Here is a 16,383-nt window from a genome sequence, read left to right as displayed (position 1 = left end):
ATCATTTCTTACCTTATTATTCAGCACTATTCTTTCCCTTAATTTTTTTCTGTCGTCTACCTGCCCTATTATAGGTTGGTGGGTTTGTGTGATCTGTCATCAAATAGATGTTGGTGGACACGAGACTATTTTCACTTTACTGGATCTCAGCAGCTTGTTGCTCATGTCCTAAACTGAAAGAAACCTGCATGTGCAGAAGATTGTGTGTGTATGGCAGACAGCTAATTATGAACATGACTTGTCCATATTTGTTCTTATTTCACCCTAAACTTCCTATCCTTGTTGATGCACTGCTTTGTACAATGGTAATTTTTTGCTCTCGTCTTTTCTGCTTCCAGGTGATCTATATCCTTTGGTGTGACATTGTCCAAGGCGATCATTCATTTCTATTCTGGCTGTTGGGCGTCTTCTGTTGTTTGTAGCCTTCTACCAGGTTGGTTTAAAATCACATTACGTAATTATAATCTCTGAATTCAAAATAGTTGCTGCTCTGCCATTTTCTAAATGATCTCCTATCATAGTCATTATTATTAGACTGACCTAAGCATTTATTTTTATGTCTGCTCTCATAGATGTTCTGAGAATCTGTCCTAGTTGACTTCACAGTATTTCAGATGGTCTGTTTAATCTGTCCTTCTAGTTGGTCTGCCAATGTTACTGGTGGTCTTCAGTATCTATCCTACTTGTTGGTCTTCAGTATCTATCATACTAGTTTTTTATGTTACTGGTGGTCTTCTTTATCAATCCTTCTAGTTGGTCTGCCAATGTTACTGGTGGTCTTCAGTATCTATCCTACTAGTTGGTCTGCCAATGCTACTGGTGGTCTTCAGTATCTATCCTTCTAGTTGGTATGCCAATGTTACTGGTGGTTTTCAGCATCTATCCCTCTAGTTGGTCTGCCAATGTTACTGGTGGTCTACAGTATCTATCCTTCCAGTTGGTCTGCCAATGTTACTGGTGGTCTTCGGTATCTATCCAACTAGTTTGTCTGATAATGTTACTGGTGGTCTTCTGTAGCTATACTTGTAGTTGGTCTGCCAATGTTACTGGTGGTCTTCAGTATCTATCCTACTAGTTGGTCTGCCAATGTAATTGGTGGTCTTTTGAATCTATCCTTCAAGTTGGTCTGAAAATGTTACTGGTGGTCTTCATTATCTATCCAACTAGTTTGTCTGATAATTTTACTGGTGGTCTTCTGTATCTATACTTCTAGTTGGTCTGCCAATGTTACTGGTAGTCTTCTGTGTCTGTTCTTGTTGTTGCTCTAACAGTGTATTGTGTAATTTGGGGTATCTATCTTCATGGTTTGTCTGACAATGTTTAAGGTGATATTCTGTATCAGTTGCATCTGTTTTCTGTGATACCGAGACATAAATACTGATATCTCTTAAGACATGTGTATAGAATGGCAGCAACAATTGTGACAATTCTCCATGTGTTTTCCTCCTAATGTTGCATATATTATCACTTGTGTATTTATTTGACAGTTTCCCCATTACATTGAATAAGGTGAAATCTGCAAAGTTTCCTTCCAAATTATCAGCAAACATGTCATGGTGTGGATTCAGAAACCAACAAAATTACCTCAAATCTGGAGTAATGTTTAAAAGCAAATTAATGGGATTCTAACATAGTATTCCATGGTTTATATTGTTTCTGCAGCAGTGTGAACCAGACCCAACTGTTCTACCACAGTATGACACATTTGATCTGCATCTATACTTATTGTACTGCTCCTATCTTCACTGCTTTGCTACACACAACTTCCTAATGACCTTACCTAGCATATAGAGCTTTGTCCTGACATGCCCAGGCATGTTACAGATACTTAAAACCTACGAAAAATGGAATGTTACAAATAGCAATGCAATATAAAAACAATAGAGCTACATCTTTTCATTATCTTTGTATCCTGCTTTATTTTAAATCCTAAAGTAAAAGCATCATTACCATCATTTGCTCTTTTGTCACAGTATTTTCTCCACAATTGCATAAACATGCAACAAAATGACCTCGGGGGAATAAACCATATGCAAAATGTCAAACAAGGATTTTTTTGCTTGGACTATAGCATCATTAAATGGGTTGTCCACTGCTTGGACAGGCCCTTTTCAATTATCATATTTCTCCACGTAAAATAGTAACAGCCTGTTCTCAGCTCTGCTGCAGCGCTATTCGATTTCAAAGAGAAAAAAAAACTCCAAGTAAATGTGGCGCTAAGCACCTACGGATTTTTTTAATTCATCCACTTCAAGTGAAAAATGTTAAAAAAATTCATTTATTTTCTCAAAATAAAAAAAAAAAAAATATATATTTGTAAAAAAAAATTTATTTTTATTTAAAAAAAAAAAAAAACAGTACAACGCGTTTCGGCTGCTATTTTTACAGTGCAGCCTTCATCAGGTAGTACAAAAATAAAAAGAACAAACAATACAATAAGCACTATTCGAGTGATGTTCGGGACAGGGTCTCTCCAGATTTCCGTGTCATTATGTCACATGAGCACTGCAGCCAATCAGTGGCTGCTATTTGGCTGCTTCACTCTCAATTACTTTAAAAGAAAATGACATCCAGAAGTGAGGGCTGCTGCTGCTCTCTGACTTCTTCCACCTTTAATTTAAAATAGTCTCTGGAGGCCAAGTTACCTACCAAACAGTGTCCTCCCCAGAACCCAGAAGAGATCATTTATATAAAGTTACTAGCTGAAGAGCCCGGCGTTGCCTGGGCATAGTAAATATCTGTGGTTAGTTATAGCACCTCACTTCTCTTATTTTCCCATCACACCTCTCATTTTCCCAATCACATCTTTCATTTTCCCCCTCACATCTCTCATTTTCTCCCTCACACCTCTCATTTTCTCCCTCACTCCTCTCATTCCCCCCTAACACTTGTCATTTCGACCTCACATCTGTCATTTTCTGATCACTCCACTATTTTCCCTCGCTCCTCTCATTTTGCACTCACACCTTTTCATTTTCAACTCACACCCCTCATTTTCACCTCAGTATATACATGTTTGCATCTCCCTTATATATAGTATACACCTGTATGTCATCTCCTGTATATAGTATATACCTGTATGTCATCTCCCCTGTATATAGTATATACCTGCTGTGTGTCATCTCCCCTGTATATAGTATATACCTGTATGTCATCTTCTATATATAGTATATACCTGTATGTCATCTCCTTCTATATATAGTATATACCTGTATGTCATCTCCTCCTGTATATAGTATATATCTGTGTCATCTCCTCCTGTATATAGTATATACCTGTATGTCATCTTCTATATATAGCATATACCTGTATGTCATCTCCTCCTGTATATAGTATGTACCTGTATGTCATCTCCTCCTCTATATAGTATATACCTGTGTGTCATCTCTCCTGTATATAGTATATATCTGTGTGTCATCTCCTCCTGTATATAGTATATACCTGTGTGTCATCTCCTCCTGTATATAGTATATACGTGTGTCATCTCCTCCTGTATATAGTATATACCTGTGTGTCATCTCCTCCTGTATTAGACCTCGTTCACACGTTATTTGGTCAGTATTTTTACCTCAGTATTTGTAAGCTAAATTGGCAGCCTGATAAATCCCCAGCCAACAGGAAGCCCTCCCCCTGGCAGTATATATTAGCTCACACATACACATAATAGACAGGTCATGTGACTGACAGCTGCCGTATTTCCTATATGGTACATTTGTTGCTCTTGTAGTTTGTCTGCTTATTAATCAGATTTTTATTTTTGAAGGATAATACCAGACTTGTGTGTGTGTGTTAGGGCGAATTTCATGTGTCAAGTTGTGTGTGTTGAGTTGTGTGTGGCGACATGCATGTAGCGACTTTTGTGAGATGAGTTTTGTGTAGCAACATGCGTGTAGCAACTTTTTGTGTGTCGAGTTGCATGTGACAGGTTAGTGTAGCAAGTTGTGTGCAGCAAGTTTTGCGCATGGCGAGTTTTGCGCGTGGTGAGTTTTATGTCTGGTGCCTTTTGAGTATGTGCAAGTTTTGTGTGAGGCAACTTTTGCATGTGTTGCAAATTTTGTGCATGTGGCAATTTTTCCGCGTGTGCAAGTTTTGCGTGTGGCGAGTTTTCCATGAGGTGAGTTTTGCACTTGTGGCGAGTTTTGCGTGAGCCTAGTTTTTGCACGTGGCGAGTTTTGAGCGGCGACTTTTGTGTTTCGACTTTTATGTGGCGAGGTTGGTGTATGTGTGGTGAAATGTGTGCTGAGGGTGGTATATGTGTTCAAGCACGTGGTAGTGTGTGGTGCATTTTGTGTGTGTGTTCATATCCCCATGTGTGGTGAGTATCTCATGTCAGGGCCCCACCTTAGCAACTGTACGGTATATACTCTTTGGCGCCATCGCTCTCATTCTTTAAGTCCCCCTTGTTCACATCTGGCAGCTGTCAATTTGCCTCCAACACTTTTCCTTTCACTTTTTTCCCCATTATGTAGATAGGGGCAAAATTGTTTGGTGAATTGGAAAGCGCGGGGTTAAAATTTCACCTCACAACGTAGCCTATGACGCTCTCGGGGTCCAGACATGTGACTGTGCAAAATTTTGTTGCTGTAGCTGCAACGCCTCCAACACTTTTCCTTTCACTTTTTTCCCCATTGTGTAGATAGGGGCAAAATTGTTTGGTGAATTGGAACGCGCGGGGTTAAAGTTTCGCCTCACTATATAGCCTATGACGCTCTCGGGGTCCAGACGTGTGACTGTGCAAAATTTTGTGGCTGTAGCTGCGACGGTGCAGATGCCAATCCCGGACATACACACATACACACACATACACACACACACACACACATTCAGCTTTATATAGTAGATAAAAGATTATTCAACTACAAGGCAACTGATATGAGGCATACAGGCAGTGTCAGACTGGGGTGCCAAGGGCCCACCAGTAACCAACTCCAGGGCCCCACTTTTCAGCTATATGCAAATGTGACATTATCCTCAATCATAAATTTATATAACTATGAACTGGGTAGATTGGTAAATTAATAAGATGCAGCTTTTGTATGTACATAGTGATTCAAGTATATTGTGCCAAATACTGCTCATATAAAAGGGTGTTGTGGCTCACTACTGTGCTGAGTTAGGGTTGGGATTAGGATTAGGGATGTGTTGGGGTTAGGGTTGTGGTTAGGATTATGGTTAGGGTTGGGATTAGGGTTAGGGGCGTGTTAGGGTTAGGTTTGTGGTTAGGGGTGTGTTGGGGTTAGGGTTGGAGCTAGAATTGAGGGGTTTCCACTGTTTAGGTACATCAGGGGGTCTCCAAACGTGACATGGTGCCACCATTGATTCCAGCCAATTTTAAATTCAAAAAGTCAAACAGTGCTCCCTTCCTTCTAAGACCTGCCATGCACCCAGACAGTGGTTTACCCCCACATGTGGGGTATCGGCATGCTCAGGAGAAATTGTACAACTTTGTGGGTCTAATTTCTCCTGTTACCCTTGGGAAAATAAAAATTTGGATGCAAAAAGATTATTTTTGTGGAAAAAAAATGATTTTTATTTTCACAGCTCTACGTTATAAACTTTTGTGAAGCACTTGGGGGGTTCACAGTGCCACAGGGGTTCACAGTGCCACACATCTAGATAAGTTCCTTTGGGGGTCTAGTTTCCAAAATGATGTCACTTGTGGGGGGTTTCCACTGTTTAGGAACATCAGGGTCTCTCCAAACTCGATATGGCGTCCGATCTCAATTCCAACCAAATCAACGTTGAAAAAGTCAAACGGCGCTCCTTCCCTTCCGAGCTCTGCTGTGTGCCCAAACAGTGGTTTACACCCACATATCGGGTATTGGCGTATTCAGAAGAAATTGCACAACAACTTTTGTGGTTCATTTTCTCTATTTACACTGAAAATAAAAAAATTGGTTCTGAAGTAAAATGTTTGTGAAAAAAAGTTAAATGTTCATTTTTTCCTGCCACATTGCTTTAGTTTCTGTGCAGCACGTAAAGGGTTAATACACTTCTTGAATGTAAGAAAACTATATGCGATATTTGCGCTAAGTTCACCTATATGAAGCCATAAATAGTTAAAATACTAAGAAATGTCATAAACAAGGTTCCCCATACAGGACTTTGATTAACAAAATGTGTTTACCTTAATATCAAAGAAAAGGAAATCTGTGTCCAGTGCTGACATGCGGGAAGGTCCTTCACTCATGTGCTGAAAGGTTGGTATCTGAAGCCTTCTCTGAATCTCTGTTCCGAAAATATCCAATATGTTGCAGAGCAAATAGTAGTATAGGAGACGCTGTCCCGGCCGGTGACTAGCGTACTCCCTCAGAGCTTGGTAACTGCCGTGCACAGGCAGTGGTGGCCGCGTGTATAGAGCTGAAGCCGACAAGGTGCAGGACCTTGTGTGACGTCACAGTCACGTGATGTGTACATGTGACCAGCTGCAAAGCTACGGAGCTGCGGAGCTACTGAGCTACGAATAGCACACAGGACCAACTAATCCTACGCGTTTCAGAGTCACTGACTCCTTCATCAGAGTCAGTGACTCTGAAACGCGTAGGATTAGTTGACTGTGACGTCACACAAGGTCCTGCACCTTGTCGGCTTCAGCTCTATACACGCGGCCGCCACTGCCTGTGCACGGCAGTTACCAAGCTCTGAGGGAGTACGCTAGTCACCGGCCGGGACAGCGTCTCCTATACTACTATTTGCTCTGCAACATATTGGATATTTTCGGAACAGAGATTCAGAGAAGGCTTCGGATACCAACCTTTCAGCACATGAGTGAAGAACCTTCCCGCATGTCAGCACTGGACACAGATTTCCTTTTCTTTGATATTAAGGTAAACACATTTTGTTAATCAAAGTCCTGTATGGGGAACCTTGTTTATGACATTTCTTAGTATTTTAACTATTTATGGCTTCATATAGGTGAACTTAGCGCAAATATCACATATAGTTTTCTTTGATTAACCACTTCTGGGACGATTGGGAGTGATTTCGTCCATATATTTGCTGCTTATTTACCTGGAGCAACTAAGCAGCGCCGTATGGTTCATTTTTAGATATACTTCTTGAATGTAGTTTTAAGCACATTGAGGGGTGTAGTTTTTAGAATGGTGTCATGTTTGGGTATTTTCTGCCATGTACACCCCTCAAAATGACTTCAAATGTGAGATGGCCCCTAAAAAAAAAAAATTACATCGTAAAAATGTGGAATCGCTGGTCAACTTTTAATCCTTATAACTTCCTAACAAAAAAATTTGTTTCCAAAATTGTGCTCATGTAAAATAGACATGTGGGAAATGTTATTAAGTATTTTGTGTGACATATCTGATTTAAGGGCATAAAAATTCAAAGTTTAAAAATTGCTAAATTTTCAAAATTTTTGCAATAGTTCCATTTTTTTCATATATAATCGCAAGTCATATAGAAGAAATTTTTACCGCTAACATGAACTACAATATGTCATGAAAAAACAATCTAAGAATCAGTGGGATCCGTTGAAGAGTTCCAGAGTTATAACCACATAAAGTGACATTGGCCAGAATTGTAAAAATTGGCCTCGTCATTGAGTTTCAAATTGGCTCTGTCACTAAGGGGTTAAGAACAAAAATGCTGTAGATTATGGAAAATATATCTGATTGAGGGATGTACTCGAGATGGACGAGTCTAAAAAGTTGCAGCTTTCCAGTGATTTTGCTCATTCTTGACTGTTCTGTCGCAATGTTTCTAACTTGCACCATGACATTGTAATTAAGTCATGACATCTGAGCTCACCCTTACAGGAGTTATCCTTTTTTTTACTCTTTTTGTAATGAAAACATATGCACATTTCTAATATACCGTATATACTCGAGTATAAGCCGAGATTTTCAGCCCAAATTTTTGGGCTGAAAGTGCCCCTCTCGGCTTATACTCGAGTCACAGTAGCGGTGGGGTCGGCGGGTGAGGGGGAGAGGGCGCTGAGGCATACTTACCTAGTCCCAGCGATCCTGACGCTCCCCCTGCCGTCCCACGGTCTTCGGGTGCTGCAGGTCTTCCCCTCTTCAGCGGTCACGTGGGACCGCTCATTAGAAAAATGAATATGGACTCCACTCCCATAGGGGTGGAGCCGGCTATTCATTTCTCTAATCAGCGGTAATGGTGAACGCTGATAGAGGAAGAAGCTGCAGCACCGAAGACCAGCTGTCCGGGAGAAGGAGCGGGATGCCGGGAGCAGGTAAGTATGTCATATTTACCTATCCCCGTTCCACACGCCGGGTGACGCTCCATCTTCCCGGCGCCGCTCCATCTTCCCGGCGTCTCTCCGTTCTGACTGTTCAGGTCAGAGGGCGCGATGACGCATATAGTGTGCGCGGCGCCCTCTGCCTGATCAGTCAGTGCGGAGAGACGCCGGGACCGGACGCTGGGAGCTGCAAGCAAGAAAGGTGAGTATGTGTTTTTTTTTTATTTATTGCAGCAGCAGCAGCAGCAATGGCAGAGCTTTCTATGGTACATCAATGGGGCAATAATGAACGGTGCAGAGCACTATATGGCACAGCTATGGGACAAAAATGAACGGTGCAGAGCACTATATGGCAGAGCTATGGGACAGAAATGAACGGTGCAGAGCACTATATGGCACAGCTATGGGACAAAAATGAACGGTGCAGAGCACTATATGGCACAGCTATGGGGCAAAAATGAACGGTGCAGAGCACTATATGGTACAGCTATGGGACAAAAATGAACGGTGCAGAGCACTATATGGCACAGCTATGGGACAAAAATGAACGGTGCAGAGCACTATATGGCACAGCTATGGGGCAATAATGAACGGTGCAGAGCACTATATGGCACAGCTATGGGGCAATAATGAACGGTGCAGAGCACTATATGGCACAGCTATGGGGCAATAATGAACGGTGCAGAGCAATAATGAACTGTATGAAGCATTATAAGTGGCACATATTTATATAGAGCATCTTATGGGCCCATCATGAACTGTATGGAGCATTATATGGGGCTCCTGATTCAATATGGATATTCAAAAACACAACCTACTGATGTCTCAATTAATTTTACTTTTATTGGTATCTATCTTTATTTTTGACATTAACCGGTAGCTGCTGCATTTCCCACCCTAGGCTTATACTCGAGTCAATAAGTTTTCCCAGTTTTTTGTGGCAAAATTAGGGTGGTCGGCTTATACTCGGGTCGGCTTATACTCGAGTATATACAGTACTTTGTGTTTCTGCACCTTGACATTCTCATCTGCATTTGATTTCTGTTTGCTGTTCGCAAATTAAAACATTTTGGTTTCAATCTTTAGAATGAAAAGCTGAAGAAGATAATGAAATGGCATTACACAGCCTGTAAAAAGATGGACGAAGGAGCATAAATTTCCCTGTATGCAAAAGTAATAGGGTTAAAAACTGAAAACGCAAACACCAAGTAATACAGCTGTAATGCGATGTCCTCTATACCTCCATTAGTAAGCTCTGATCCTCTGGTACAGGACAATTCTCCACAGCCAATGCAAACTGCTCCAAGGTCACTAGAAAATACAAAATAATGCTGGATTAATCCATGACAAATGATTTTAAAATGTTTATGCGCAATATATATATATATATATATATATATATATATATATATATATACAGTTAGGGCCAGAAATATTTGGACAGTGACACAAGTTTTGTTATTTTAGCTGTTTACAAAAACATGTTCAGAAATACAATTATATATATAACATGGGCTGAAAGTGCACACTCCCAGCTGCAATATGATAGTTTCCACATCCAAATCGGAGAAAGGGTTTAGGAATCATAGCTCTGTAATGCATAGCGTCCTCTTTTTCAAGGGACCAAAAGTAATTGGACAATGGACTCTAAGGGCTGCAATTAACTCTGAAGGCGTCTCCCTCGTTAACCTGTAATCAATGAAGTAGTTAAAAGGTCAGGGGTGGATTCCAGGTGTGTGGTTTTGCATTTGGAAGCTGTTGTTGTGAGCAGACAACATGCGGTCAAAGGAACTCTCAATTGAGGTGAAGCAGAACATCCTGAGGCTGAAAAAAAAGAAAAAATCCATCAGAGAGATAGCAGACATGTTTGGAGTAGCAAAATCAACAGTTGGGTACATTCTGAGAAAAAAGGAATTGACTGGTGAGCTTGGGAACTCAAAAAGGCCTGGGCGTCCACGGATGACAACAGTGGTGGATGATCGCCGCATACTTAATTTGGTGAAGAAGAACCCGTTCACAACATCAACTGAAGTCCAGAACACTCTCAGTGAAGTAGGTGTATCTGTCTCTAAGTCAACAGTAAAGAGAAAACTCCATGACAGTAAATACAAAGGGTTCACATCTAGATGCAAACCATTCATCAATAACAAAAATAGACAGGCCAGAGTTAAATTTGCAGAAAAACACCTCAAGAAGCCAGCTCAGTTCTGGAAAAGTATTCTATGGACAGATGAGACAAAGATCAACCTGTACCAGAATGATGGGAAGAAAAAAGTTTGGAGAAGAAAGGGAACGGCACATGATCCAAGGCACACCACATCCTCTGTAAAACATGGTGGAGGCAACGTGATGGCATGGGCATGCATGGCTTTCAATGGCACTGGGTCACTTGTGTTTATTGATGACATAAGAGCAGACAAGAGTAGCCGGATGAATTCTGAAGTGTACCAGGATATACTTTCAGCCCAGATTCAGCCAAATGCTGCAAAGTTGATTGGACGGCGCTTCATAGTACAGATGGACAATGACCCCAAGCATACAGCCAAAGCTACCCAGGAGTTCATGAGTGCCAAAAAGTGGCACATTCTGCAATGGCCAAGTCAATCTCCAGATCTAAACCCAATTGAGCATGCATTTCACTTGCTCAAATCCAGACTTAAGACGGAAAGACCCACAAACAAGCAAGACCTGAAGGCTGCGGCTGTAAAGGCCTGGCAATGCATTAAGAAGGAGGAAACCCAGCGTTTGGTGATGTCCATGGGTTCCAGACTTAAGGTAGTGATTGCCTCCAAAGGATTTGCAACAAAATATTGAAAATAAAAATATTTTGTTTGGGTTATGTTTATTTGTCCAATTACTTTTGACCTCCTAAAATGTGGAGTGTTTGTAAAGAAATGTGTACAATTCCTACATTTTCTATCAGATATTTTTGTTCAACCCTTCAAATTAAACGTTACAATCTGCACTTGAATTCTGTTGTAGAGGTTTCATTTCAAATCCAATGTGGTGGCATGCAGAGCCCAACTCGCGAAAATTGTGTCACTGTCCAAATATTTCTGGCCCTAACTGTATATATATATACACACATACAGTACGGCAAAAAAGTATTTAGTCAGTCAGCAATAGTGCAAGTTCCACCACTTAAAAAGATGAGAGGCGTCTGTAATTTACATCATAGGTAGACCTCAACTATGGGAGACAAACTGAGAAAAAAAAATCCAGAAAATCACATTGTCTGTTTATTTAACAATTTATTTGCATATTATGGTGGAAAATAAGTATTTGGTCAGAAACAAAATTTCATCTCAATACTTTGTAATATATCCTTTGTTGGCAATGACAGAGGTCAAACGTTTTCTGTAAGTCTTCACAAGGTTGCCACACACTGTTGTTGGTATGTTGGCCCATTCCTCCATGCAGATCTCCTCTAGAGCAGTGATGTTTTGGCTTTTCGCTTGGCAACACGGACTTTCAACTCCCTCCAAAGGTTTTCTATAGGGTTGAGATCTGGAGACTGGCTAGGCCACTCCAGGACCTTGAAATGCTTCTTACGAAGCCACTCCTTCGTTGCCCTGGCGGTGTGCTTTGGATCATTGTCTTGTTGAAAGACCCAGCCACGTTTCATCTTCAATGCCCTTGCTGATGGAAGGAGGTTTGCACTCAAAATCTCACGATACATGGCCCCATTCATTCTTTCATGTACCCGGATCAGTCGTCCTGGCCCCTTTGCAGAGAAACAGCCCCAAAGCATGATGTTTCCACCACCATGCTTTACAGTAGGTATGGTGTTTGATGGATGCAACTCAGTATTCTTTTTTCTCCAAACACGACAAGTTGTGTTTCTACCAAACAGTTCCAGTTTGGTTTCATCAGACCATAGGACATTCTCCCAAAACTCCTCTGGATCATCCAAATGCTCTCTAGCAAACTTCAGACGGGCCCGGACATGTACTGGCTTAAGCAGTGGGACACGTCTGGCACTGCAGGATCTGAGTCCATGGTGGCGTAGTGTGTTACTTATGGTAGGCCTTGTTACATTGGTCCCAGCTCTCTGCAGTTCATTCACTAGGTCCCCCCGCGTGGTTCTGGGATTTTTGCTCACCGTTCTTGTGATCATTCTGACCCCACGGGCTGGGATTTTGCGTGGAGCCCCAGATCGAGGGAGATTATCCGTGGTCTTGTATGTCTTCCATTTTCTAATTATTGCTCCCACTGTTGATTTCTTCACTCCAAGCTGGTTGGCTATTGCAGATTCAGTCTTCCCAGCCTGGTGCAGGGCTACATTTTTGTTTCTGGTGTCCTTTGACAGCTCTTTGGTCTTCACCATAGTGGAGTTTGGAGTCAGACTGTTTGAGGGTGTGCATAGGTGTCTTTTTATACTGATAACAAGTTTAAACAGGTGCCATTACTACAGGTAATGAGTGGAGACTCAAAGAAGTTGTTACAGGTCTGTGAGAGCCAGAAATCTTTATTGTTTGTTTCTGACCAAATACTTATTTTCCACCATAATATGCAAAAAAAATTATAAAAAAACAGACAATGTGATTTTCTGGATTTTTTTTCTCAGTTTGTCTCCCATAGTTGAGGTCTACCTATGATGTAAATTACAGACGCCTCTCATCTTTTTAAGTGGTGGAACTTGCACTATTGCTGACTGACTAAATACTTTTTTGCCCCACTGTATATATATAGTCATGGCCAAAAGTATTGACACCCCTGCAATTCTGTCAGATAATACTCATTTTCTTCCTGAAAATGATTGCAAACACAAATTATTTGGTATTCTTATCTTCATTCAATTTGTCTTAAATGAAAAAACACAAAACGAATTGTCCTAAAGCCAAATTGGATATAATGCCACACCAAACATAAAAAAGGGGGTGGACAAAAGTATTGGCACTGTTCAAAAAAAATCATGTGATGCTTCTCTAATTTGTGTAATTAACAGCACCTGTAACTTACCTGTGGCACCTAACAGGTGTTGGCAATAACTAAATCACACTTGCAGCTATTTGACATGGATTAAAGTTGACTCAACCTCTGTCCTGTGTCCTTGTGTGTACCACATTGAGCATAGAGAAAAGAAAGAAGACCAAAGAACTGTCTGAGGACTTGAGAAACCAAATTGTGAGGAAGCATGAGCAATCTCAAGTCCATCTCCAAAGACCTGAATGTTCCTGTGTCTACCGTGCGCAGTGTCATCAAGAAGTTTAAAGCCCATGGCATATATATATATATCTCTCCCCGCCATGGTCACCACCCATCTTGAAAAGTTTTCCCCTCCCATAATGTACTAATGTGCCACAAACAGGAAGTTGATATCACCAACAATTCCCCTTTTATTTAGGCGTATCCATATACATGGCCCACTCAGGTCTATCCATATGAATGGCACACCCTGTATGTATTGTTATTATTATTATTATTTATTATTATAGCGCCATTTATTCCATGGCGCTTTACATGTGAGGAGGGGTATATGTGTATATATATATATATATATATATATATATATATATATATAATATATATAGAGAGAGAGAAAATAACACAACAGCACATACATGTGCATGAATCTAGTCCATGTGAAAACACGGAAAAACATTAAAAATATTCAAAATAGATTATACTTTTTTCTTTTTTTTTTTACAAAACTTACAGTGATATAAGAAAATGAAGGTTCTTAGCGCATAAATTGGCCAATTCATGTATGCCCATCCAGCACGGAAAGGTTACCTCCCTCTGATGGGGCCTATTCTACTGTACATGCCACTTTTGGGCCACCAGCCTACAACTATGGACAAAACATGTCACTCTCAGGCTAAGCCTACAATTTATGATCAGGAAGAGCGGATTACGGCCATCTGCAAGGTCAATAGAAGGAGTGTGAGATCAGTCTGGAGGCAGCCAGCATCCAGTAACTAAGTAGACAACAACCAGCACTCCTAATGTGAACACGTGCACGCTGCAAAACTGCATTATATAGACAAAAAAGAACACAACAGCACATGTGCATGAATCTAGGCCATGTGAAAACACAGAAAAACATTTTAAAAAATTAAATATAGATTATACTTCTCAAAAACATTTAAAAATAAAATTGTATTATTTTTTTTTTTTACTTACTATGTTCGGAAAGAAGTTCTTGTTTTAAAACGCATTCACATAAGGAAAAAGCTATTAGAGCTGGACACAAGGACCAAAAAGCTGATGAAAATCAAGCCATTTTTCCCTTGTGCATGACTAAACTGATATCACACACAGTGTAGGACACACTAAGTGCAACACTAAGGGGAAGGGGGACCAAACACTAGGGAAGTGGGGAGTGGAGATCCCTAGGCAGATCTAACGTCACCTGTTGTGAATTCTGTGGCTGAGTTTACTTCTGTGGTCACAAGTGGTATTGCAGTCTCTGGGCTTCCTCCCTCAGGTGTTTTGGTGAGCTCGTTGGCTGCCTTGCTATTTAGCTCCACCTGAGTCTGTCTTCCTTGCTCCTTGTCAATGTTCCAGTGTTGGATCTGAGCTACTGCATCTTTCCTTGGGCCTGCTGCTCTGCTAGATAAGTGCTTCTAGTTTGTTTTCTGTTTTTTCTGTCCAGCTTGCTATTATCTTTTGCTGGAAGCTCTGAGAAGCAAAGGGGTGCACCGCCGTGCTGTTAGTTCGGCACGGTGGGTCTTTTTGCCCCTTTGCGTGGTTTTCGTTTTAGGGTTTTTTGTAGACTGCATAGTTCTCTTTGCTATCCTCGCTCTGTCTAGAATATCGGGCCTCACTTTGCTGAATCTATTTCATTCCTACGTTTGTCTTTTCATCTTGCTAACAGTCATTATATGTGGGGGGCTGCCTATTCCTTTGGGGTATTTATCTGAGGTAAGTCAGGCTTGTATTTCTATCTTCAGGCTAGTCAGCTCCTCAGGCAGTGCCGAGTTGCATAGGTAGTGATAGGCGCAATCCACTGCTGCTTATAGTTGTGTGAGGATAGATTAGGTACTGCGGTCTACAGAGATTCCACGTCTCAGAGCTCGTCCTATTGTTTTTGGTTATTGCCAGATCTCTGTATGTGCGCTGAGTACTGCACGCTGTGTTGCCTGATTGCCGGCCACAACAGTACAAGGAGCCACACCAATGATTCCCAATAGAGGGAAAAAAGAAATCCTGACATCATTTTTTTTTCTTAGCTCTGTCTTCAGTCTTTTTTTTCCCCTAGACATTAGAGTGCTTCAGGACACAGCTGTGGACATGGATATTCAGGCTCTGTGCTCCTCAATGGATAATCTCGTTGTAAATGTACAAAAGATTCATGATACTATTGATCAGAAATCGATGCTAGAACCAAGAATTCCGATTCCTGATTTGTTTTTTGGTGACAGAACTAAGTTCCTGAGCTTCAGAAATAATTGTAAGCTATTTTTGGCCTTGAAACCTCATTCTTCTGGTAATCCTATTCAACAGGTTTTGATTATTATTTCTTTTTTGCGCGGCGACCCACAGGACTGGGCGTTTTCTCTTGCACCAGGAGATTCTGCATTGAGTAATGTTGATGCGTTTTTCCTGGCGCTCGGATTGCTTTACGATGAGCCTAATTCAGTGGATCAGGCTGAGAAAAATCTGCTGGCTTTATGCCAGGGTCAGGATGATGTAGAAGTATATTGTCAGAAATTTAGGAAGTGGTCAGTACTCACTCTGTGGAATGAATCTGCACTAGCGGCTTTGTTCAGAAAGGGTCTCTCTGAAGCTCTTAAGGATGTAATGGTGGGATTTCCTATGCCTGCTGGTTTGAATGAGTCTATGTCCTTGGCCATTCAGATCGGTCGTCGCTTGCGCGAGCGTAAATCTGTGCACCATCTGGCGGTATTGTCTGAGAGTAAACCTGAGCCTATGCAGTGCGACAGGACTATGACTAAAGTAGAACGGCAAGAACACAGACGTCTGAACAGGCTGTGTTTCTATTGTGGTGATTCTACTCATGCTATTTCTAATTGTCCTAAACGCACTAGGCGGTTCGATAGCTCTGCCGTTATTGGTACTGTACAGTCCAAATTCCTTTTGTCCATTACCTTAATGTGCTCTTTGTCATCGTATTCTCTCATGGCGTTTGTGGATTCAGGCGCTGCCCTGAATCTGATGGATTTGGATTATGCTAAACGTTGTGGATTTTTCTTGGAGCCTTTGCG

At 41.2% G+C, this 16,383-nt stretch overlaps 1 protein-coding gene across 1 annotated transcript in view; it reads right to left on the bottom strand.

Annotated features, from left to right (window-relative positions):
• ACOXL (acyl-CoA oxidase like) overlaps positions 1 to 16,383 on the bottom strand; it is a 786,620-nt gene that overhangs the window by 120,253 nt on the left and 649,984 nt on the right. Inside the window, exon 17 of the mRNA XM_069769203.1 lies at positions 9,453 to 9,523. Coding sequence (XP_069625304.1) covers positions 9,453 to 9,523 — 71 coding nt within the window. The remainder of the gene's footprint in view (positions 1 to 9,452; positions 9,524 to 16,383) is intronic.

Source organism: Ranitomeya imitator, chromosome 5 (assembly GCF_032444005.1).
Source record: "Ranitomeya imitator isolate aRanImi1 chromosome 5, aRanImi1.pri, whole genome shotgun sequence".
Taxonomy (NCBI): Eukaryota; Metazoa; Chordata; class Amphibia; order Anura; family Dendrobatidae; genus Ranitomeya; species Ranitomeya imitator.
This window is presented reverse-complemented; position numbering and strand designations above follow the sequence as displayed.